The sequence below is a fragment of the Drosophila sechellia genome, chromosome 4, assembly GCF_004382195.2.
Source record: "Drosophila sechellia strain sech25 chromosome 4, ASM438219v1, whole genome shotgun sequence".
Taxonomy (NCBI): Eukaryota; Metazoa; Arthropoda; class Insecta; order Diptera; family Drosophilidae; genus Drosophila; species Drosophila sechellia.
In genome coordinates this window covers 1076297-1096820 of record NC_045953.1, presented here as the reverse complement: position 1 = coordinate 1096820, position 20524 = coordinate 1076297, and the positions used below count along the sequence as shown (strand labels likewise).

Below are 20524 nucleotides of genomic sequence, written 5' to 3'. Positions count from 1 at the left end.
CCCAATGTTAGGACATTTTTTGAAGAGTATGTCAATGTCTTATTTTGAAATGCAGTCTTATACAAAAAAATATAACTGCCTTTAAGCCATTCCATAGATTTAGTACAGCACCCTGCAGAATAATGCTGTCCTCAAACTAGTGATAATTAGTTTCAATAAACATAATGTTTTATAAGCACTAAAATTTGAATCTAATAACGATTTCAAATTCGTAATTAAAACATATTTATATTCTTGCAATGGCAGACAATACATAAAATTAACAAATGCTTCAGCGTTCTTCATTGCTTTCCCATATATATTAACATAAAGGTGTTTTAAAACACTGTATACCAAGAAAACGTATTTGCAAATTAATTACTTATCAAGCCACTTCCAGTGCCGTAACCATAGGATCCGTAAGCTCCGCCATACTGTGTATATGCAGGATTGTAGGCGTAATCTGAACCGGGTACAACCGAGCTGCAGCCTGGCAAGAAAGAAAACCGTATGTTGAAGTAGTCATATAATAAATCATTAATAATAATAATTATAATTATAAACTGACATTTAAAATCATGTTATAAGCTTAGCTTATAAATTATAAGGTATATCAACTCAAAATATATTGATTAAATGTTTAATTAAATAAAAGTTGAAGTATATTTGAACAGTAGATGTACAGTACATGAACAGTACATATAATGTATTACCATTAAAACCTGGTATTACTTGTTTACTAGAAAGGTATGCAAAGGGCAGAAACTGTAAACTATATTTCATATTATGACCCTTAGTAGATCAAGCAATGATCGTCTGCCCGTCCGTCTGTTTGTTCATATGAACGCTGAGACCATGGGAACTATTAATATCAGACATTTTGGTTCTAAGCACGAGAAATTGGTTTAAAACCAGTGCCACGTTACCTCTAACTGTGTTATGAATATATGTATAAATATTTATCAATGTTTATAAATAAATATGTAAGTGATTTTATAGAAGATGTTCAGTAGCAAAGCAAAATTTCTACAGTAATGTTACTAATTCTTTGGTGGTTAATAAGTCAACCTCATGTAATCTTACATTATTATGGAAACTATTATGAAACTCATGGATAAACTTAATGATAAATGACGTCGGAGTTCTATGAGCATTTTATGTAACCGCCGTTAGGTGGAGATGCATACGAGCTCGGAAACTCGGTAGCTTTGCTGCGTGTATACTATATTTAGTGTCTGCTAGTCGAGGTCATTGACTATATCATTATCCCTTGTTAATCCTATCATTTCCAGGCTGAAAAAGGAAATTTAATGTCTTTTTTCAATGTGTTTAGACCTCATAAAAATATATATATTCTTGATCTCGGTCACCAACCGGAGCCGTGGGATAGATAAAATTCATATATATATTCCTAAGTCTCCAATTCAGTTTTGGCGAGTCGATTTAGCTATATCCGTCTTTTCGTAATAAAGCCATAATCTTGAAAACATTATAAGCTAGTAAATTCAGAGTAATGGTGGAGATTCAAGTGACGTCATACGCCCACACTTTCTGTTATTCAAATATTTGTCTTGTTATTTGCTATCGGTTTGATAAAACTCATTGTAACGCTCACAAATTGAAAAAAGCTATCTATTTTATTACTTTTCTTGCCAATCAGTATGCCAAAAATATTTGTATATGTCTAAACCACTAGCGGAGTAGCGAGTATCTGATAGTTGAATAACTCAACTAAAACATTCTATTGTTGTTTAAGATATTAGTTAGATTTATTCTTAATTATCCCAACACCGGTTTTGTGCAATAGAAGAAAGGTGCTCGTATGAAAAAGTCATGGGATAATCTTCTAAATTGCGTTGTGCGCATATATTTTTAACTTGCCTGCGGAGTAGTGATTAAAACTTGGTAGCACTGTAGGTGTTGAATAAAGGCCTACGTTATTACTTAGATTGGGCTCAACATCTAATCGATTTTCAGACGGGTTGATATTTCCTCCGCTCGGCTGCAGAAGTATTAGAGAAGATGGATGCGTGCTTGTGTTTAAGTGTGATCGTCTATTTCCTCTTAATTGCTCTTCTCCTATATGATGCAGATGTGGCAAGACAATATGATCACTGGATTGCGAATTAGAGTTAGACTTTTCAGGTTCCTTATTATTATCTTCGCTGCCTCCATCACTATTCGTCAGGGTCTCTTTAATACGAGTACTATTAGTTTCCGTAATGTCTGGCACTGTCCTAGTACTAATCGGGCAAAGGGTAGTCGAATCCGAGTTTTCGGGCATTAAAATGTGTTCTTGCCCGACTAAGGATGAACAAGGTTCCAAAGTGGTCATTGATGTGTAGTTTCCGTCAAATGCTAGAGCTAATATATATGCAATGGAATTAAAAGATATCTAATCTTGGAATACTTTTTTATCGTAAAACTCGCACTACCACTGATTATCTCATTTCCTCGTATCTGTGTATTTTGTTTTTTAAAAGAAACAGAGGGAAAGCTAATGTTATGTTGTGGAAGTTTTTAATATTCTTTTAAAGAAAACAAGTGCTAAAAAAGTTACCGAATTAAAAAAATATTTTTTAATGTTACTCCCTACAAGACCTATTTTCTTTTAATCTTAAAAAAAATAATTTGAAAAATTCTTTTATATATATTTCTGCATAAATAAATTTATTTAACCTTTGTTATCGATCAGTTTTATAAAAAAAAAATCCAATACAACGATTTTTAAAAGTGGATTTGGTTCACACCCTTCCTTTTATGCGGGTTGATTTTAATTAACTTCTTTTTCAGGTGTAATAGGTAACCTTGTCAGAGTGCTGACTAAATATAGCTTAGTATAATTAAAACTAATATAAGTTATTTCTTCAAGGATTGTAAAATGGCTATGCGTTTTTGCGCTTTAGGCTGTCATTCCATTTTTATTCAATTACTTTCTAGCGATTTAAAAATAAGAGGAGTAGCCAAAAAACTCAGAAAATCTTTTGTTTCTTACCTGTATAAAAGGGAGGGACTGTTTGTTCCTGTATTGAATTTGCGCTAAGCTTCATTTCATGCATACTAATAGGAACTAAAGGGGTAAGCGAACCTGCTCCTTCATCGGTTACGTTTACAAAGAAAAAATATATAAGAACAAATAAATTGGAAATTATATTTAAAAAAAAATGACCAAATAAAAAAAAATTTGTTTAAAAAGTTTTAGAAAATGCAGGGTCCAGTGTAACTTACCAATTGAAGGTCCGATTGCTGGTGTATAAATGGAACTTTGAGTTTGCGAAATCGTTGTAATACTGTCGTAGAGCATAGACGTATCGCTGCCAGAAGCTGTGGGACCAGATCCTGATATCGGGGTGGTTGAAAATCCGTTAGATGCTTCATAGTAGGTTGCGGGACAATTTCCGGTGCCTGCTGTCAAATTGCCTAGCTCGGCAAGTAGCTTATGGTCATCTTTTATACACCATTTTCCTGACCAAATCTATAATGCAAAAATAAAATTGAATTTTATTTTATACCTTTTGTATTATAATCTTAGAATCTTGTAGTTCCTTGTTTTTAATCATGTTGCTGTTTTTATCTAGACTAACATCCAAGGACGTCGCCAGTGTAGGGCAGGAATGATCGAGAAATTTCATAATTTGCCGCCTATCACGTAATTTCCCGTTGTATATTTACACTATGTACTGTTCTTATTCTCTTAGTCAATCTGCCTCCAATTCTATCGATATGCTTCCCATACATAAGCGTTTGATAAGTGCTTTTATTAAGAGTTTCCAGACTTGGAAGATGAATTCTACTATCTGACCCAAATGGCTGATGGCCTGGCGACGCCCTTTCTAGCATCAAATCGGCGTGGGAGAAAGATGAAAATATTCAAGCCGCAAATCTATTTTAAATATTGTTAAGTATTTTTACAGACGGACAGAGAGACATAGTTAGATCGAACAAAGGACAAACTTAAAGCACATAGCGTCCAAAAACGCTGGAATAAATAAACTAAAACTAACATATATGTATATTTAAACACTTACATTGGTATAAAGTTGATCGCCACTGTACGTTGACATACGTTGCCGTTTTCCATCATCATTATCGGAATGTATGTCATGGTTCTCATCTAAGATTTGGTTAAACATTAATAAATTAAGTTTATTTATACTATGGTGTAAAGAAAAAAGTATTTTTCTTATGCACGTGCCGCCTAAGTGCGTTTGTAAGTTAATAGACACTTTTTCCTTGACGGTAATGCACACATTAAGCACCCTTATAGAAACGTTTTATAAATGGGTAGTAGTCCTGAAGACGTTTCATAACCCAGAAAATGAACTCAACCTAATCACGATAATTTAAATAATGAAATTTCTTGGCGGTCAGTTATGGATATCTCATAACTGCATTCTAAATTAGTCTGCTTTCGATTTACTATGCAAATAATTAAATTTTTAAAAGTCATGCACAAAAAAAAATGTATTTCCTTATTAGTACATGAGATATAAGGTACTTACGAATACTACAGAATTTCATTTTATTTTCCGGCTTACCCCCAATAGTTTTTTTCTTTAATATTACCAAAAAACACAAGAACATAAGTCAAAATGCAACGTTGCTTTTTGATTAAAATTAATATTTGGTTACAACCCTTTATTGCATTTAATTGAACCACTTTTTCCTCGACCTGTTTTATTTGAACAAATTGGCCACAAATGAACAGCAGTTCTTTCACAAAGGGGAAAAAGGTAGACTTGTATTTTTTATATTCTACCCTTGTAATGACAATACTTTACAGTCCTGTTAAAATCTGATAAGGTTGATGGGTGTAATGCCATCAGGACATTGGTAGTATAGTACCTTTCTATGAGAAGCTAGGGTGTTATACACTTACGGGTGTTTATTAAATCTGACAAGGGCTAGATATTTTGAACAGCTTGGGATTATTATCAGCAACCCTCAAAATAATATAAGATTAAATCTTTTGGCTTGTACACCAAGCGTTGCAAGATATCTGAAGTAATGATACCGCAAGACAATTTGCTTCTGCACAATGTAATTCTTGGTTAAAATAAAATTCATCTGTTTCTTGGTTCGTTTCTGAATATGTGAGCTTAATGAAAAATGTATATTCTTTCACATTCTAAGTACTTGTTTTTAAAAGTTATTTAAACCCTTTTTAATTATAGGAAAAACTTACCATGTGCTTCAATTCTTTTGCGTTTACAACTTGATTCGGTATTATTGTTATTGTTTACGCTACTGTTGTTATTGTTGTTGTGAGAATGGTGTCCATGTTGTATTCCCAATATTCCATTTATGCTATATCCAGTCGTTCTTTGTTCAGTCGTTAAGTTTATATGGGTGGTTTCATTGCTATTGGCGTTGATATGACCGACTGAAACTTGGACAGAATCAGTGCCAGACGTTGGAATAGATGCGTGTACACTCGCCGACGCCGATACGTTTGTGTTAACAGAATTAGCACTGCTATTACTAGTTGGTGGCTGCGGTTCCCCGATTGTTCCTGTGCTGCTGTCAAGACTTTCCGTGGCAATATGTCCCCCACCCAGACTCTGAGAAACATGATGCTGCTGGTGATGATGTACGTGTTTGGCTTTCTCGGCGGCTTTATTCCTTACAATTCTGAAATTAAGTGACAAGATTTCAAGGGACTTAATTAAATAAACTAAACGCTCTACAGATAAAAAGGCAAATGTCAAATTAATCCTACTAAAAAATAATAGAGAACGCAATAGTTGCTACATTTTGTTAGCGAAGGATCCAAAATAGTCTGGTAGTAAAGTGAGTTAAGATTTATATATTTAACAGTTTTGGACATGGCCACAATCACTCGGCAAGTGATCCTAACCAAGAATATATGAACTTTATTGAGTCAGAACCTTTCCTTCTACATATATATCAACGAATCAATTGTACTAAAATTAACAATCAGTTGTACATACATATAATATTTAAAAGAGGATAGACCGCTATGGTTCCCCTCGCACTTCTTGCACAGGAGATGGAGATATGCAAGTAGGAAAGTGACTGTCCCCAGGTTGGCCTTGAACACCTTATCGTTAATATTACTTGAAATCATGAGTAGGTAGGTAAATTATTGTTATTTAGAATCTAAAATTAAGACTTCAGTACTCATACTTAAACTTTTGGTGTCTCTACTAAGTCTTACAGGCTTTAAATGCCCAAAATATATAAATCAAAAATGTGTAATAAGCTTTTAAAGATCGTTCCTAACGTGTGAATATATTTTTTATAATAATTATTATTTTATACTAATACAATACTATAATTTTACCCGTTACGCTGAAAGTAAAATTCGTTGTAACAAGTAAAAAAGCGTTCCAGACGTAATATAGATATATAAATAATATTGGTCAGTCCATACAGCCATGTCCTTCTGTCCGTATAAGCGGCATGAAAACACCCTGCATACTCCAGGTATGCCAAACGTGTCGAGTCAGTATTTGTGTACACTTTTGCAATAAACTTTAATAATTATAAAACGCGGTACCCAAATACACCTATTAAAAATCATAGGACTTCTATGATAGCGTTGATTTAAGTACCTTTTAGGTTTCTTTTCAGATTGTTAAGGTAACCATATGCTACAGGGGGTTGTAAGGGCAGAAGTTAACTCTGCCTAGTTTGTGCCCTGAAGACAACAGTTTCAGGTTTTATGTTTTTTTGAGTACCAGCTTGAAACGGGATGAGCAATTGAATATTTGGACAGTGCACACAATTGAGACATATGTTTGGGATGCGAGAAAAGTACATCCCGCTTCATGGACATTTCAATGTATTTGAGTGGAGGGCTGAAAACTAAAATTGGTTGAGTGCTATGAAAGTCACTTTATTAAGTGACAGCCTCCTGGGAATCAGTATAAGGGGAGTCCTGCCACCGCCGTACGCACAGTTTTTATTCGATTGAATCACCGCCACCCTAATCATCGCTCAAGTGCCATCACATCACACATTGTCGCATTATGAAATTTTTCTTCCTCCTTGATTATACCATGAATTACCCTTGTCCGTCGCGACTTTTGCATTACCAGCGGCCACATGCCAACCTAGACGTTTGTTACTTTTTGCGGGACCCGGTGGTAATACGAATCGAATTGATTATAGCTGCACGTGTTGGGAACGGTTAAAAAATAAAATTAAAATTACATTTTCTAGCATGCTGAGTAGAAGTGAGACTTGACATTTGAAATAAGAGATCAACAGATAATGACGTATATGCTTTTGGTTAAATATAAAGAACATTTCTTAACATTATTCTTCGACAAACATTTTATAATAATGGCCCACATTCGTTCCTAACCAAACTAGTCTTGTTTGAGAGCCATAACAGGTAGTGAGTCGAAACGGGCAACACGGGACAACCAAAACGACTAATCGTAAGATTGTATGAAGAAAAATAGTCGTAGTAACCTGTTTTTAGAATGTTCTGCTGCACTTTGAGCTTTAAAATTTTTTAAATTAAAAAAAAATTTAAAATTAAACAGGGTTCAGCTAATTTCAAATAAAACATGGGTTTTTCAAGCTGCTCTGGTTGGCATCGTTGAATGCTACCAACATAAATTATGGTCAAAGTGGATGCGCGTAAATAATAGCAATGTGGGACAGTGTCGACTTCGGAACTGCCACGTGGCACGGCCCAAAATCTACGATGATGTTGTCGGCAATAAAGCCACACCGGATGCTAGAAGGGAAAGTGGCTTGTGTTGTGGTCGTGTGTCAAGCATTGTGCCACAATTATGAACGCTAAAAACTACTTAGATATTTTTATTAGATGGAAGGTTTGGTGTAATATACTTAGTACTGCATGAAGTTGATTTCTTTTCAAGCTTAGTTTTTAAGGAAACGGATACGGATGTTAGCAGCATGACAGCAAACAAACTTCAGATCACATCCGCATCGCGGATGTGCGCATATACGTTCTAAACTGTTTTGAGACTTATTGGGAGTAACATCTTTGCTAGTATTTACTTACCGATTTATCGAAGAAACGCTGGGAACATTATCTTGGGAGCATATAGCTTCTGCCAAAAGTCGATCTCGTATCTCCCAAGCAAACATTGTGGGATTTTCGCGTTTATAGTTTGCTATTGCATCTACAACCGGAGGAGTGGCCACTTTTGGCTTGGACCCGCCAATAACACCAGCTTTAAAACTACCAGTCTCATAATATCTGAAAATAAAGGATTAGATAAATTAAAAACCAAAAACAAGGGAAAATGCTAAAGAAGTCGAGTTCCCCGACTATAAGATAACCGTTATTCAACTGGAAGCGTAAAGATAAATCTTAAAATTTTTTGGAATATCGGTATTTTTTTTTTTAAAGGGAACTAATTCTATTTATTAAGGTTTCAAAAGGAATCGTCCAGTAATTCCTCTGAACATAACCTAATGTGTGATAAAAATAAATGAGACCAAGTGGTATCTTAGTTATAAAGTACAAAAGAAAGAAAAATCTAGTCTAGTTATCAATTACTAAAATGTAATATGTTATATTATCCTCCGGGTAAGGAGATCGCTAGGGTGTACCCTCTTCAGTCTTCGGAGGGAGATGGGATCAGCTAGGATAGTTGCTAGTTGGTTCGGGTGGGCCATAAGCCTGTCGGCATAACGGCTGCTGTGGAAATTAATCTGATCCCCAAGAAGGGTAACTTTCAGATCTCTTTCGATGACCATGTTCGTCACGTACCAGGGGAGTCCAGATGCGTGACGTGCAGCTCTCGACTGGACCACACGGAGCCTATTAAGCTGGGATTTGGCGGCAGTTCCCCACACCTGGATAGCATAACTCCACGTTGGAGCGAGAATGGCTTTGATTAAAAGAGCCTTAGAGCTCATTTAAAGTTTGCTGGAGTGGAAGAGCCAGTCGAGCTTTTTTAGCTTCGCCAGTGACTTAGATTTGACCGACGTGATGTGGGCCCTCCAGGTCAGTCTCCGATCCTAGGTAGCAGTGCGATCTAGCATTGGTGATAGGGCTTCCATTGAAGGTCAGATCTGTGCAGGTTCCGGGTCGCAGGGAAAAAGTTACACAGGCTGACTTTGAGGAGTTAATGGCCACATTCCATTTGGCAGTCCATTTTTCGATTGCGTGCAGCCATTCCTGGACTGCGTTGGAGGCAGTTTGCAGTGAAGAATGAGACGCCAGCATGGCAGTGCCATCGGCGTAAGTGGCCAGGAGCAGCTGAGCCGGGGGGGGAATATCGGTAGAAATTGGGATCCTGACTTAGGTCGGAAACGCTAAGTTCTATCTGATACACACTTTTTTGACTAACGAGTAACGGGTATATTGAACTACAAAATTCAAACATTTTTATTATACTCCTGCAGGCATATAATTTTTTGATCAGTATTAACAACCAAATCGATACAGCTATATGTAAAGTAAGTAAATTATTTTTTCAGTTTTAAAGATAAATTCATAAAAATTCTTCTTTCAATTTGCGGTAGTATTAAAGTTTGGCCACTTTATAGTTAATAATCTAATTTGTTATAGATGTTTGACAATATATAATTATACCCGTTACTCGTAACCATGTTTCCACGCCCACTCTAATACATACAAACAGCACAAGTCTGCCACGTCCACACTTTTGAGAACCGTGTTTATATTTTTTAAAATTTTTATTAGTCTTGTAATTTTCTACCGATTGAAGAACAAAACATTTTTTCTCGCCCACTCTCACGCCCTAAAACCGCCCAATACTGCCACGCCCACATTTTTGAAGAACTTTTTGATATTTTTCATAATAATTAAAATAGTCTTGTAAGTTTCTATCGATTTAACAAAACATTTCTTGCCATGCTCACTCTAAAGCCTTAAAACTGCCACACCCACATTTTTCAAAAACATTTCGATATTTTTTCATAGTTTTCTATCGATTAGCCAAAAACGACTACTCTAACGCCCTAAAATCGCCCAAAGCTGCCACGCCCACATTTTTGAAGAATTTTTAATTTTTTTCTCATTTTATTCCCCACTATCTATCGATATCTCAGAAAAATTATAAAATTTCGAGTTCGAATTCACACTAGCTGAGTAACGGGTATCTGATAGTCGGGGAACTCGAATATAGCATTCTCTCTTGTATTGCTTTTACTTTGATCACAATCACACGACTATATCTTGTATGCCTTATGGTAATAGTACAAAAATATTAGAAAAGAAATCTTAGTTTCGTTGTATTTGAGCATAAAGTGTTATTATTTCTTATAACCCCGTTTTGTTTCAAATATATAACTACCTTAAGAAGAGTATCAAAGTATTCGGCATGCCGAAGCTAAAATAATTTCTTTTTGATAGTTCTTTTCAATTAAAATTATATAAATATAATTATATAAATATAAAATAAATTATATAAAATAGTGCCGAGATTGCAGTTTTCCTTAAATAGTAAAGGAGTACACTTCTTATGTCAAAACACAAGAATTACATATTCCCGTTACTCATTAGGTAAAAGGATATAACATATGTGTTGAAAAGTACGTAACAGATAGGAGGGAGTTAAACAAAATTGAGACCGTAAGCACTAATTGTACCGCAGCGCTTGTGTCCAGTGTCTGGAAAAGTTGCCGAGATCTCGAGGTGCATACGGTCAGGCACACGGAAAGAAAAAACAATATCAAGAATAATAAATATTTGTTTATAAACTTCATATGGTTGGAAGCCCTTCCTTCTATCTGCTACTTCTCAACAAATTTAGTGTTATCTTGTGAGTATAAATTAAGTTGATATTAACCTGCAATAAAGTTGTTTGAATTAAATGCTTTATTACCTTGAAAGTATTTTAGACACACAACCGTGACTAACCCGTAATTGACGTGATATGTCACATGGGCGGACCCCATTGTGGGCCAGCTCCACAATACGCTGACGAACGACATCGGGAAGTGGGCGACCATTAACGAATACGCCACCAAGTTGATTAACGCCTCCATGACCTAATTAAGAGAAATCAAATAAAGCTTTGGTAAAGTTTGATAATCAATTGCCATTAAAAATTGCAACACAAAATTTTATTCGCAAAAAATATTAAGTGATTTGCCCTGAAGCTTGTAACGTTGCGAACATGTTTCGGTTTCAAATAATATTTATTTTATCACCTAAAAATATTTAACTTATGATCCAACTAAAAACAAAAGAGTTGAGTTCCCAGTTACTCAACTAGTGTAAGTAGAAATTGGGAATAGAAAAATAATAAATTTAAAAAAATAACACAATAAATCCAAAAATATTTAACAATTTGATAGAAATTTACAAGACTAATAAAAAAATATAAATAATGTTTGGGCGTGGCAACGTATGAGCTGCGTCTATGATTTTCGAAGATGCTTGCTTAATCTCAATCTTTTCGGATTATACATTTCCCAAGATCACGGCTTCTGACCCTGATCAAGAAAATATATTTTATTGGGCAAGAAACTGCCCATTACTCGTAGAGTATAAGGGTATACTAGATTCATTGAAAAGTATGTAACAGGCAGAACGAATCGTTCTCGACCATATAAAGTAGATATATTCTTGATCGGCAGCCTAGAAAAATTATAAAATTTCGCGTTCGCATTTCCACTAGCTGAGTAACGCGTATATTATAGTCGACTCGACTATAGCATTCTCTCTTTTTTTATTATTATTTTATTATTCTAATAACTTTGATTTTGCTCTACGAGTAAGAAAGACCGGATATAACATGAAAATTATATCATGTAATGCATATTAGGAAATCGACACAAGTAAATTGCACATTTTTTGCTTCTTTAATTCGGTAGGGAAAAATGTGACTTCAGAGAAACTTTCTGAAATTTTGCTGTGCATTTAGTTTACATAAGAGGATTTTACTGTTTTTGATAAGTGGTAGTCACAATGGAGCTTTATAACATATGTATATGTTAAGTTATGTAGCGTAGCAAATGCATATGCATACATTTACGTTTTTTATATTTGAGAATTAAAAAAACATTTTTTTAATTCAATTTAAATGCTAAAAATATGCTCTGAATGTCCAGAAAATATTGTCCTCAGCTTAGATAAAAGGTTTCTTTACTATCTAACTAATATCCCTAATTTAGAAAAATGTTTTTATAAATAGAAACTTCACATCCAATGCAATTTACCCCAAAATGTCAGAAAATTTTCTTACAATTCTTCATCACACTATACCACAACCATTTTTTTAAATTAAAAAAGATTCAAATGCATTGTCTGAATATAGACAGTCCAACCAATATTTCTTAACATTTTTTAGCTCTAAAAAACTCTTTAAAAGTAAGCAAACTCTTTTAAAAAAGAGGACTTACACATTTTTAGGTCTATTTCTTTTTGTATTTTTATGAGCGCTGCAGTATGCAATTTCATATTTCCCCATCGATTAATAATTTCAATTTAATGGTATTATAGGGTATGGAATTTTGATTTCAACCAGGACATTTGCGACAATATGAAGCATATATGTTATTGTAAGTATCAACAGTCGTTTACGCACAAATTCTTTCGCACTCCCAGTAGCTAAGTAACGGGTATCTGACAGTTCAGGAACTCTACTATAGCGTTGGCTCTTGCTTTTTTCTCTCCCTCTTTGGTAATGGGTATATGATAGTCGATAAACGCGCCTATAACTTTCCCTCCTGTTATTGTCTGTATATATTCATCTTTGTAAGTTTGTAAAATACAGCCGATTCCATACCAATGTAAACCAAAAGAAGCCGCACATATAGAATGAAAGGAAAAGGCTTAATGACAAACATACTGCAAAGGAACAGGAAAAAATTCACGTGTCATTTAAATTTAAGATACATGACTGTATGATTCTCAGTTTTTCACTAATTTGGTTTTTTCAGTGCTTACTGCCTCAGTTTATGCACAAGTGTAATTCCTGATTTTAATGACTTGGTGAGCTAAACAGTTTTACTATTAATTAAAACCATAAGTTATTTGCTAAATACTAAAATAAGTCAAAAGCACTTTTCTGGACCGTACATCTTTATACAGAAACACTGCTCGACAAAATATTCTCCTTTTGCTCAATGTGGGCTAGAACGCAAATATTGTTACATGCCAAATCGAATCGACTCAAGAATATACATATATATACTTTATAGGTTCGAAAACTGTTCCTTCTACCTGTTACATGCAACTCAACCTATCTAGTATACCCTTTTACTCTACGAGTAACAGGTATACATTTTGGTACTCTACATATTTACCAAATGTTTACCATTTACCATGTCAGTATGGTATATGGAGTCGTTGCCGCTAGAAAAAAATGGGTAATACTCTAGATTAAACCACTCTCTTCAACTGTATATATAGTTAAAATGAAACACACTATAAAACTGGAACATTTTTGTTTGCCGGAGATAGGTTTCTTTTGTGTTTTAATATTTAAAAAAGATTAAGTAGTTAAATACACAAATACAATTTTTAATAACAATTCCTTCATTATTATGAAGGTTATTATCCGATTTAAATCGATAGGTATTGTATAAAAATGTTATATTTATATCTAATTATTTATGGTATAGAGTATTACATGTGTAGTATTCCATCATGTTCTGGTTGTAGCGATATGCTGTAGATAGGTCCATCGTAGAGTAATCAAGATAATAATGAAGCAGTATTTTATTTTCTTTCTCGAACCAAAATTTAGACACAATCACGTTATTGTATTCACTTTGATCACCATTTTATTAAAAGTTTGTTCAAGGGTGGGATTTAACTGCAAGCGTGATATACGTATCGCACCGCAACCGCAAACCGTAACGGTAAACCGAACCTGTAATCGATGCCGGAACAGCTAGAAGTGCTCCGATTGCAGCTCCGATGTTCTGATTGACGTTCTGGAAAAGCACTGTCCATCGGCAGGCTGTTGAAGATGAAGTTTGATTTTCGTTTGTCTACGTCTTTGCATAAGTAAAGTGGACCAAGCACTCTCGTTGCTGTGGCTTATTATGTAGGTATGGTCTTCTTTAGTCAAGCCATTGACATTATTTTTCTTTTATTTAAAAGCGTGTTTTCTCTTTCGTTTTGTGTACCGTAAAATATTGCTAACCATTTTTTCCGGACTGTTTGCTGCCAGCCGCAGAGATTCTGCGCACGATTTCCTTATTCTTATCTGCTTCTACAATTTTTGATTGTCCCTATCTCTACTTCACGTGCAGAGGCGCGGGCGTATGCATGTCCTTCGCAATACATCGTTCTCTTTACACTTACAACGACACCGCTCCGCCCATTCGTATCGGTTGCCGTTTTCATCTTAGTGCAGCCAGCCAATGAAGACGGTCCAATGCCGGGGGACGGTCAAGGCGTAGCATCACCAAACGACAATACTGGGTGGCTGCTCTTGTAGTGGCCAATCGAATCGCTCAGAGCATGGCAGCATTTGTGTGGACGGAATAAGCTTTATTTTTAGGCAATTTTAGGTTTTGTGCTGGCACAATTTGAGCTTTCAACATATTACAATTAATTTATAATACTCTCTATAAATGAATTGTATTATGTTGAAAAGCAAAAGAAGCACTAAACTCCCTTTTCGAAATACTAAGAACATTTATTGAATTTTGAATTTCATCTCCCTCGTCTTGGGCTGACATATACAGATTTGGGATTGGAATGAGCAAGCGAGCGGCCTTGAAATCAACCAATAGCCACAAAGAAGGTCTGTCATCGTGCGCAACGGCACCAATCACAGCACAACTTCATGCCTGCTTCATTAACGCGTAGCCACTGAGCTTATCGACATCTCTTTCTCACTCTTGAATATCACGCAGGCGTTTCTTTGCACCAGTCCCGTACCAACCCATTGGAACTTAAAAAATATTTACATCTCTGCAAAATTTTCAACAAGGCCTGATATGTTTCAAAACTGTTATCAGAAATGTGATCAGTTTAATAGTGAACTGATTTACTTCGGGGAAATAACGCAATAAATGTAACTTAATTCCAGGTATTTTTAATTTACATATAATAATTTCAAAGTCAAGCCGAAACTAGCCTCAATTCTTGTGTAAATATGCAATGCTTTTCGTGCAATAAAATCCCGTTTCGCTCCTATTTAAATATTTGGGTCATACAAAAGGAAATATTTGTGGTCGTTATTTTATTTGCAAATTATATTTATTGCATGGCGGACTGGTGATAATCAAGGAAACTACTTCGCGTTTGTTTCTCATAGCCACCTAAGTTGCAAAAAAATGTAAAAAATCGGACTATTGGAGCATATTTAAAATCACATTCATTGAAAATAACGGTCCCTCGTAATATTATTAGCTGAAAAAAGTGTTCGCCATATATATTAAATTTGAAAAAAAACTCTATTATTAACAAAAAAATTGAACATTTTCAAAAATTGTGGCCGTGACCTGTTAAAGTGTGTCTAGTAAATGAATACAAAAATCTTAGAACAATAGGTTTTGCTGTAGCTTTATTAAATGTAGCTTTGTTAAATATGAAACATTCACATGTTCCTCAAGAGGAAGTAGTTTTTGATCTCTCTTAATCCGACCACAATACACACCCACTTAATTCTCACCGTGAGGTGCTCTTGTTCGATCACTGTGGACGGCATTCCGCGTAGTGACGAAGACCACTAGGAGAGCGGGGACAACTATGTATACAATAAGTGGTTGTTGTTGCGTTGTTACACGCGTTAGTTGTACAGTAAGTGCCGATATTAGAGTAATAATATGCTTAACGCAATACGATTTTTTGCCCACGACTTTCGTGTGCTGGCTCTATCGAATTTTTTCTCATTTGTGAATTTCTGTAGATTGGCCAAAGAACTGTTTGCTCCGTAGGGAAACTGCAAAAAAGCTCCCATGACCACAATTTTTTAGAAATGTTTTGATTATTCCGTTTTATTATTTTTCTTGTCAAACTCAGTATACCAAAAACGTTATAGCCCTTCTACTTTTAAAAATTTTGTTGATTTATTTCATTTTATTATTTTTTTTTCAATTTCTATGGAAATACTATATTGAAATTTCTCCTTCGCACTCCCACTAGTTGATTACTTGAGTACTTATCAAAATATTAATGGTGATACTAAGCTTACGCGAGCTACTTAAGGGTTAAAAATCAAAAAAAGCACACTGTGAAAAATTATTGATTTCTGCTAACTTAACTGTAACTGCACTGTATACATATACTCCTGCGGGACGCTTAAATAAAAAATGGCCGGTTAAAAATTTAAATATTTTTTATAGGCTAATGAATATACTCATTATTATATAATATTACTACTATATATATATTATTATATTACTCATTATATATAAAAAAAAAAATCCAAAATAAATTTTCGTCAAAAAAAATTCTTTACTCTACTGACAGTTACAAGTGCTTTAACAATTTAACGTTTTGTCTCTATAAATCTAACCCGCCCTACACTAAATAATATTATAGAATATTTGTGTTTAAGAAAGTCATTGCTTAAAACTTAACATATTGTTTGATACTTGTAATTTATAGTGCATTGATCATTTGTTTTGTACAAATTATATACGATTAAAATTTTTTGCACATAAGCCCTGTGTTTCTGGAAATATTAAAATTGATAAGGAAGAAATAGGCAGCCAAGTGACTAGTATCAGTACGAAATTCAAAATTAAATCGCTTGAAAATTATTATTTAAATTAAAAAGTCCTTTAGCACCGGAAGTAGATACCTAAGCTACCGGAAAACAACTTGATTTGTGGTTTCTGGCTTCAGCCGACTTAAGTTGTACTCACGGAGTAATCTTTGTTCCCATATATTTGTGGTTACAAAGTCGGTGCTGGATTACTATCACATTTTTTTTATATCCTTATAATGTGAGCGTTGTAATCGTACACCAATTGTGCTTCAATTTGAATGTAAATAAGATCTTGAGGTTGTACGATCATCAACTTAGTGAGAAGACAGGGCTAGCGTCCAGTTCGAATGACCATTTCCATCCCACAAACCAAATAAATACAAAAGCAAAAAAAAACTATGTCATAGTCAGGAAACAGCTTTGCGGTCGAAGTAAATTTTTTCAATTAGGCACCCAGTTACTTGAGACAATTCCAACTAAGCCGCAAAAAATTGATCGGGTGGTGGTTATATCATAGCTTTGTGAGAAATCTTTACTGATGCGAAAATCAGTGTGAATGATTAGGTGGGAGATAGGTCACACGGTACTAGTAAGTATACATATAGCTGTAGATTTATCTTACCATCTCCCGAAATACTGCCCTGTGAACTGTGTGAGTCTTCTGAAAAGATATATTAATAATAGTTTGCATTTAAATATAGGTAAAAATATGTATAATCATAAAGATATGTGTGGTACCTGCCCCGTTTTGAATATCATTCATGGCTGTTATCCACTCTATTCCTTGGGATTGTGTTATGAAATTGTTTGCAGATGTCGTCGTATTGGCATCCGAAATGGTGCTCAGTGTCCTGTTTGAATACTCATCAAACTTGTTCGCTAGATTTTAGTATTTAAAGAAATTAACAAGTTGTTTAGATGCTATTGTTAATATTTTACTTTCTTCGCTTATCATATATATATAGAAATAACGCTATAGTTTAGTTTTCCGATATTTTTTTTATATATATTTTTTTTTTTAATTTCATAATTTTTCTGGGATATTAATAAATATTGGGAAATAAATTGTGAAAAACTTAAATATTGTTCGAAACTGTGGGGTTTGGAGTTTTGAAGGTGTAACGCATTTTAGTATTTTTTTAAAGTGTTGTTGGTATACCAATATAAACGAACAAGGCTAATAAAAATATTACAAAATATCTTGTTTTCGATTATGATGGTATATTCGATTGGTATATACCAGTAAGAACGCAGTTATGGCAGTTAACACCGGTTATCGGCGAATACACAATTTCAGTTACACATTTTATAAAACTGAGACGACGTGCAAAATATCATAACATAAATAACGGAATGGAACAAATTTCTATAAATTTTTTTAGTGTACAAAGCGACAACATATGTATGTATATAATTTGTTGTTTAAGAATTCGGGGATAAAAATCGTGAAACATTCTAGGAACATGTTAAATTTCCCCTTACCGAAAATTCCGTGACTTGAAGTAAACACCTTTTAATTTTTTGTCCCTGAGGCTTTCATAGAACTTGAATTTGAATTCACCAGCAAAATCTTGGAAGGGGATATAAAAGGTTTTCAATCGCGGTCCAAGTACATTGCACTTGTGAACTTGTTTTAAATGTCCCCTTCTCTTCTTTTTGCAATCGCTATTGTTCTTAAGTTTTGGACGGTTGCAACTGGAATTACCATCCTTTTATTTCGCCGATCATCACTTATCCCCTACAAATGTTAATGGCATGAAAATGTTATCTTTTGTTTAAGTCTAATTGTTACAGTAAACTGGAATATATCAATCTAAGCAATTTTTGTCATAAAATCAAAGAACGAACGTTAACGTTCTTAAGAATTAAAATTCAAAAAGTTTACAACACAAAATGCCAGTTTAATGCGTCAGCTTAAAAACTAAAATCTGAACATGAACAGGAGCTAACGTTGAAAAGCCGATATGAGCTATGATTTTCTATTTTGTATTTTCAATTAATTTTCGTTTATTTTAAACGGAAATTGTATATTGTCAAAAAACTGTTGTATACCGAACTAGAATGTTTTATGATCCAAAAAACGAAGGTAGCATTTCATTTCCATTAATTTGACTGATATTTTCCGATTGTTGCTATTTCAGCTGTATAATAGAGTAGAACTTAGTATTAGAGTAGAGCTTATATAGAGCAGCTTTATTATATAGTGATCTGATCTGGGCAGTTCCGATATCCAGCTTTAAATTAAGAGATTAGTTTCGGTAGTAACGGACGGACGGATAGGACACACCGATATGGCTACATCGACTGGGCTGTTGACACTGATCAAGAATATAATGTATATACTTCTTTGATGGTATTTTGGTTACCTTTTGACTTATCTTCCAATTGGGGCGAGGTATACATGTTACTTCCGGAAAGATGTTGATGACCATGCTGATTTTGATTAGTATTAATAGTAGTGCTCAGGTTATCACCAGTGCGGTTGTTTTGTAAATTATGCAAAGTCGGTGAAACGTTCTGTTGCTGATGATGAGTGAGGTGATGTTGTTGCAGATGCTGGGAATCGTGCTCCAGCTGGCCTGTACTTGTATTAAGGGTTTCTTCTTGAGTTGAATGTAGAATGTGTGGCTGTAAAATACGATGTTGGAGCTCATGTGTCCCGAGCCCGTGGATATGATGTGACGATGTCTGTATATCCATTATAAGCATCAAAGATTCAACAGAATGTATGAGTTCCTGGAATATAGAAAATGGTGTGTTCTTTTATTATGAAAGGAACGAGATATTAGCTTAGCCAAAGCAGTTGACCTATGCAGTTACGCAAGGAATGGATATGTCTGCCCAAATGTTATTTTATTAGGCAATGGCAATTAAACTATTTTAAAGGCAAGAACGAAAAAATGCTATAGTCAAATTGCTCGACTATTAGATATTTCACTCATCGTCGCAGTTTGAGGGTGCTAGGCGTACACAAAATGTTTGGTAACACAAATATTTAAATAACAAAAAATAAAATTGTTTGAAATGTGACAACAGCTTCTGAAAGTTTATAGGCGTTGGGTGGCCGCCGTCATTATCTAAAATAATCTTGCCCTATGACTACAACTAGGATCTGTAGATCGACTCGTCTATGAATATATACTTTATAAGATCGAAAACACTTGTGCTTTTCAACGAATCAACAGGTAATGGCTTTAATAAATAAACGAAAGCAACCAAGCTATATATAAAGTAAGTATTAAAGTTATGTATTCAAATAAGAGCATTTTACGCGAAACTATGAACTAAATTTATGTATTGTCATATAAATGGTATTTACCGATCTGGTAGATTTATGATTAACATGAAATTTTATAGTTCATTTCCTCGAATATCAGATACCCGTTACTGCATGTCAATTTTCTTTATGTTATAGTTATCTAGATCACAGCGTTCAGACTACTTGATAGTACTGGATAGATTGGTGATCCTGAACCAGAATGTATATACTTTATAGGGTAGGAAACGGTCCGTTCTGCCTTTTACATACTTTTCAACAAATCTTAATCTACGAGTAACGGGTATAAATCAATCAGATTATGATATTTTTATACCCGTTACTCGTAGATTAAAAGGGTATACTAGATTCGTTGAAAAGGTTGTAGCAGGTAGAAGAATGCGTTTCCGACCATATAATGTATATATACATATATATTCTTGTTTAGGATCATATTGCCACGCCCACTCTAAAGCCCACAAACAGCACAAAACTGCCACGCTCACATTTCTGAAGAATTTTTAGATATTTTTGAATAATTTTATTAGCCACGCTCACAAACAGCTTACAATTGTAAACATTTTTTTAATTTTTAGTCATTTTATTCCCCAATATTTATCGCTAAGCCACATAAAATTAATGAAATTTCCCGTTGTCATTTTCATTAGCTGCGTAACGGATATCTTATTGTCGGCTA

The 20524-nt window shown here is 34.4% G+C and overlaps 1 protein-coding gene across 12 annotated transcripts in view; it reads right to left on the bottom strand.

The window, feature by feature from the left end:
* Positions 1-20524, bottom strand: part of LOC6620111 (paired box protein Pax-5) — a 31594-nt gene that overhangs the window by 9188 nt on the left and 1882 nt on the right. For 2 of the 12 annotated variants that reach the window (XM_032723864.1, XM_002044287.2), the window contains exons 2-12: positions 18938-19307; positions 17310-17450; positions 17194-17232; positions 10779-10944; positions 7982-8179; positions 5165-5610; positions 4008-4093; positions 3208-3454; positions 2975-3073; positions 1861-2343; positions 362-469 (exon numbers count right to left, since the gene is read on the bottom strand). In XM_032723864.1, coding sequence (XP_032579755.1) covers positions 362-469; positions 1861-2343; positions 2975-3073; positions 3208-3454; positions 4008-4093; positions 5165-5610; positions 7982-8179; positions 10779-10944; positions 17194-17232; positions 17310-17450; positions 18938-19280 — 2356 coding nt within the window. In that variant the 5' untranslated portion in view covers positions 19281-19307. Of the gene's footprint in view, positions 1-353; positions 470-1860; positions 2344-2375; positions 2440-2974; positions 3074-3207; positions 3455-4007; positions 4094-5164; positions 5611-7981; positions 8180-10778; positions 10945-13532; positions 14723-17193; positions 17233-17309; positions 17451-18937; positions 19308-20524 lie in introns of those variants that run through there. The other 10 variants (XM_032723868.1, XM_032723866.1, XM_032723867.1 and 7 more) reach the window with 10 other exon arrangements.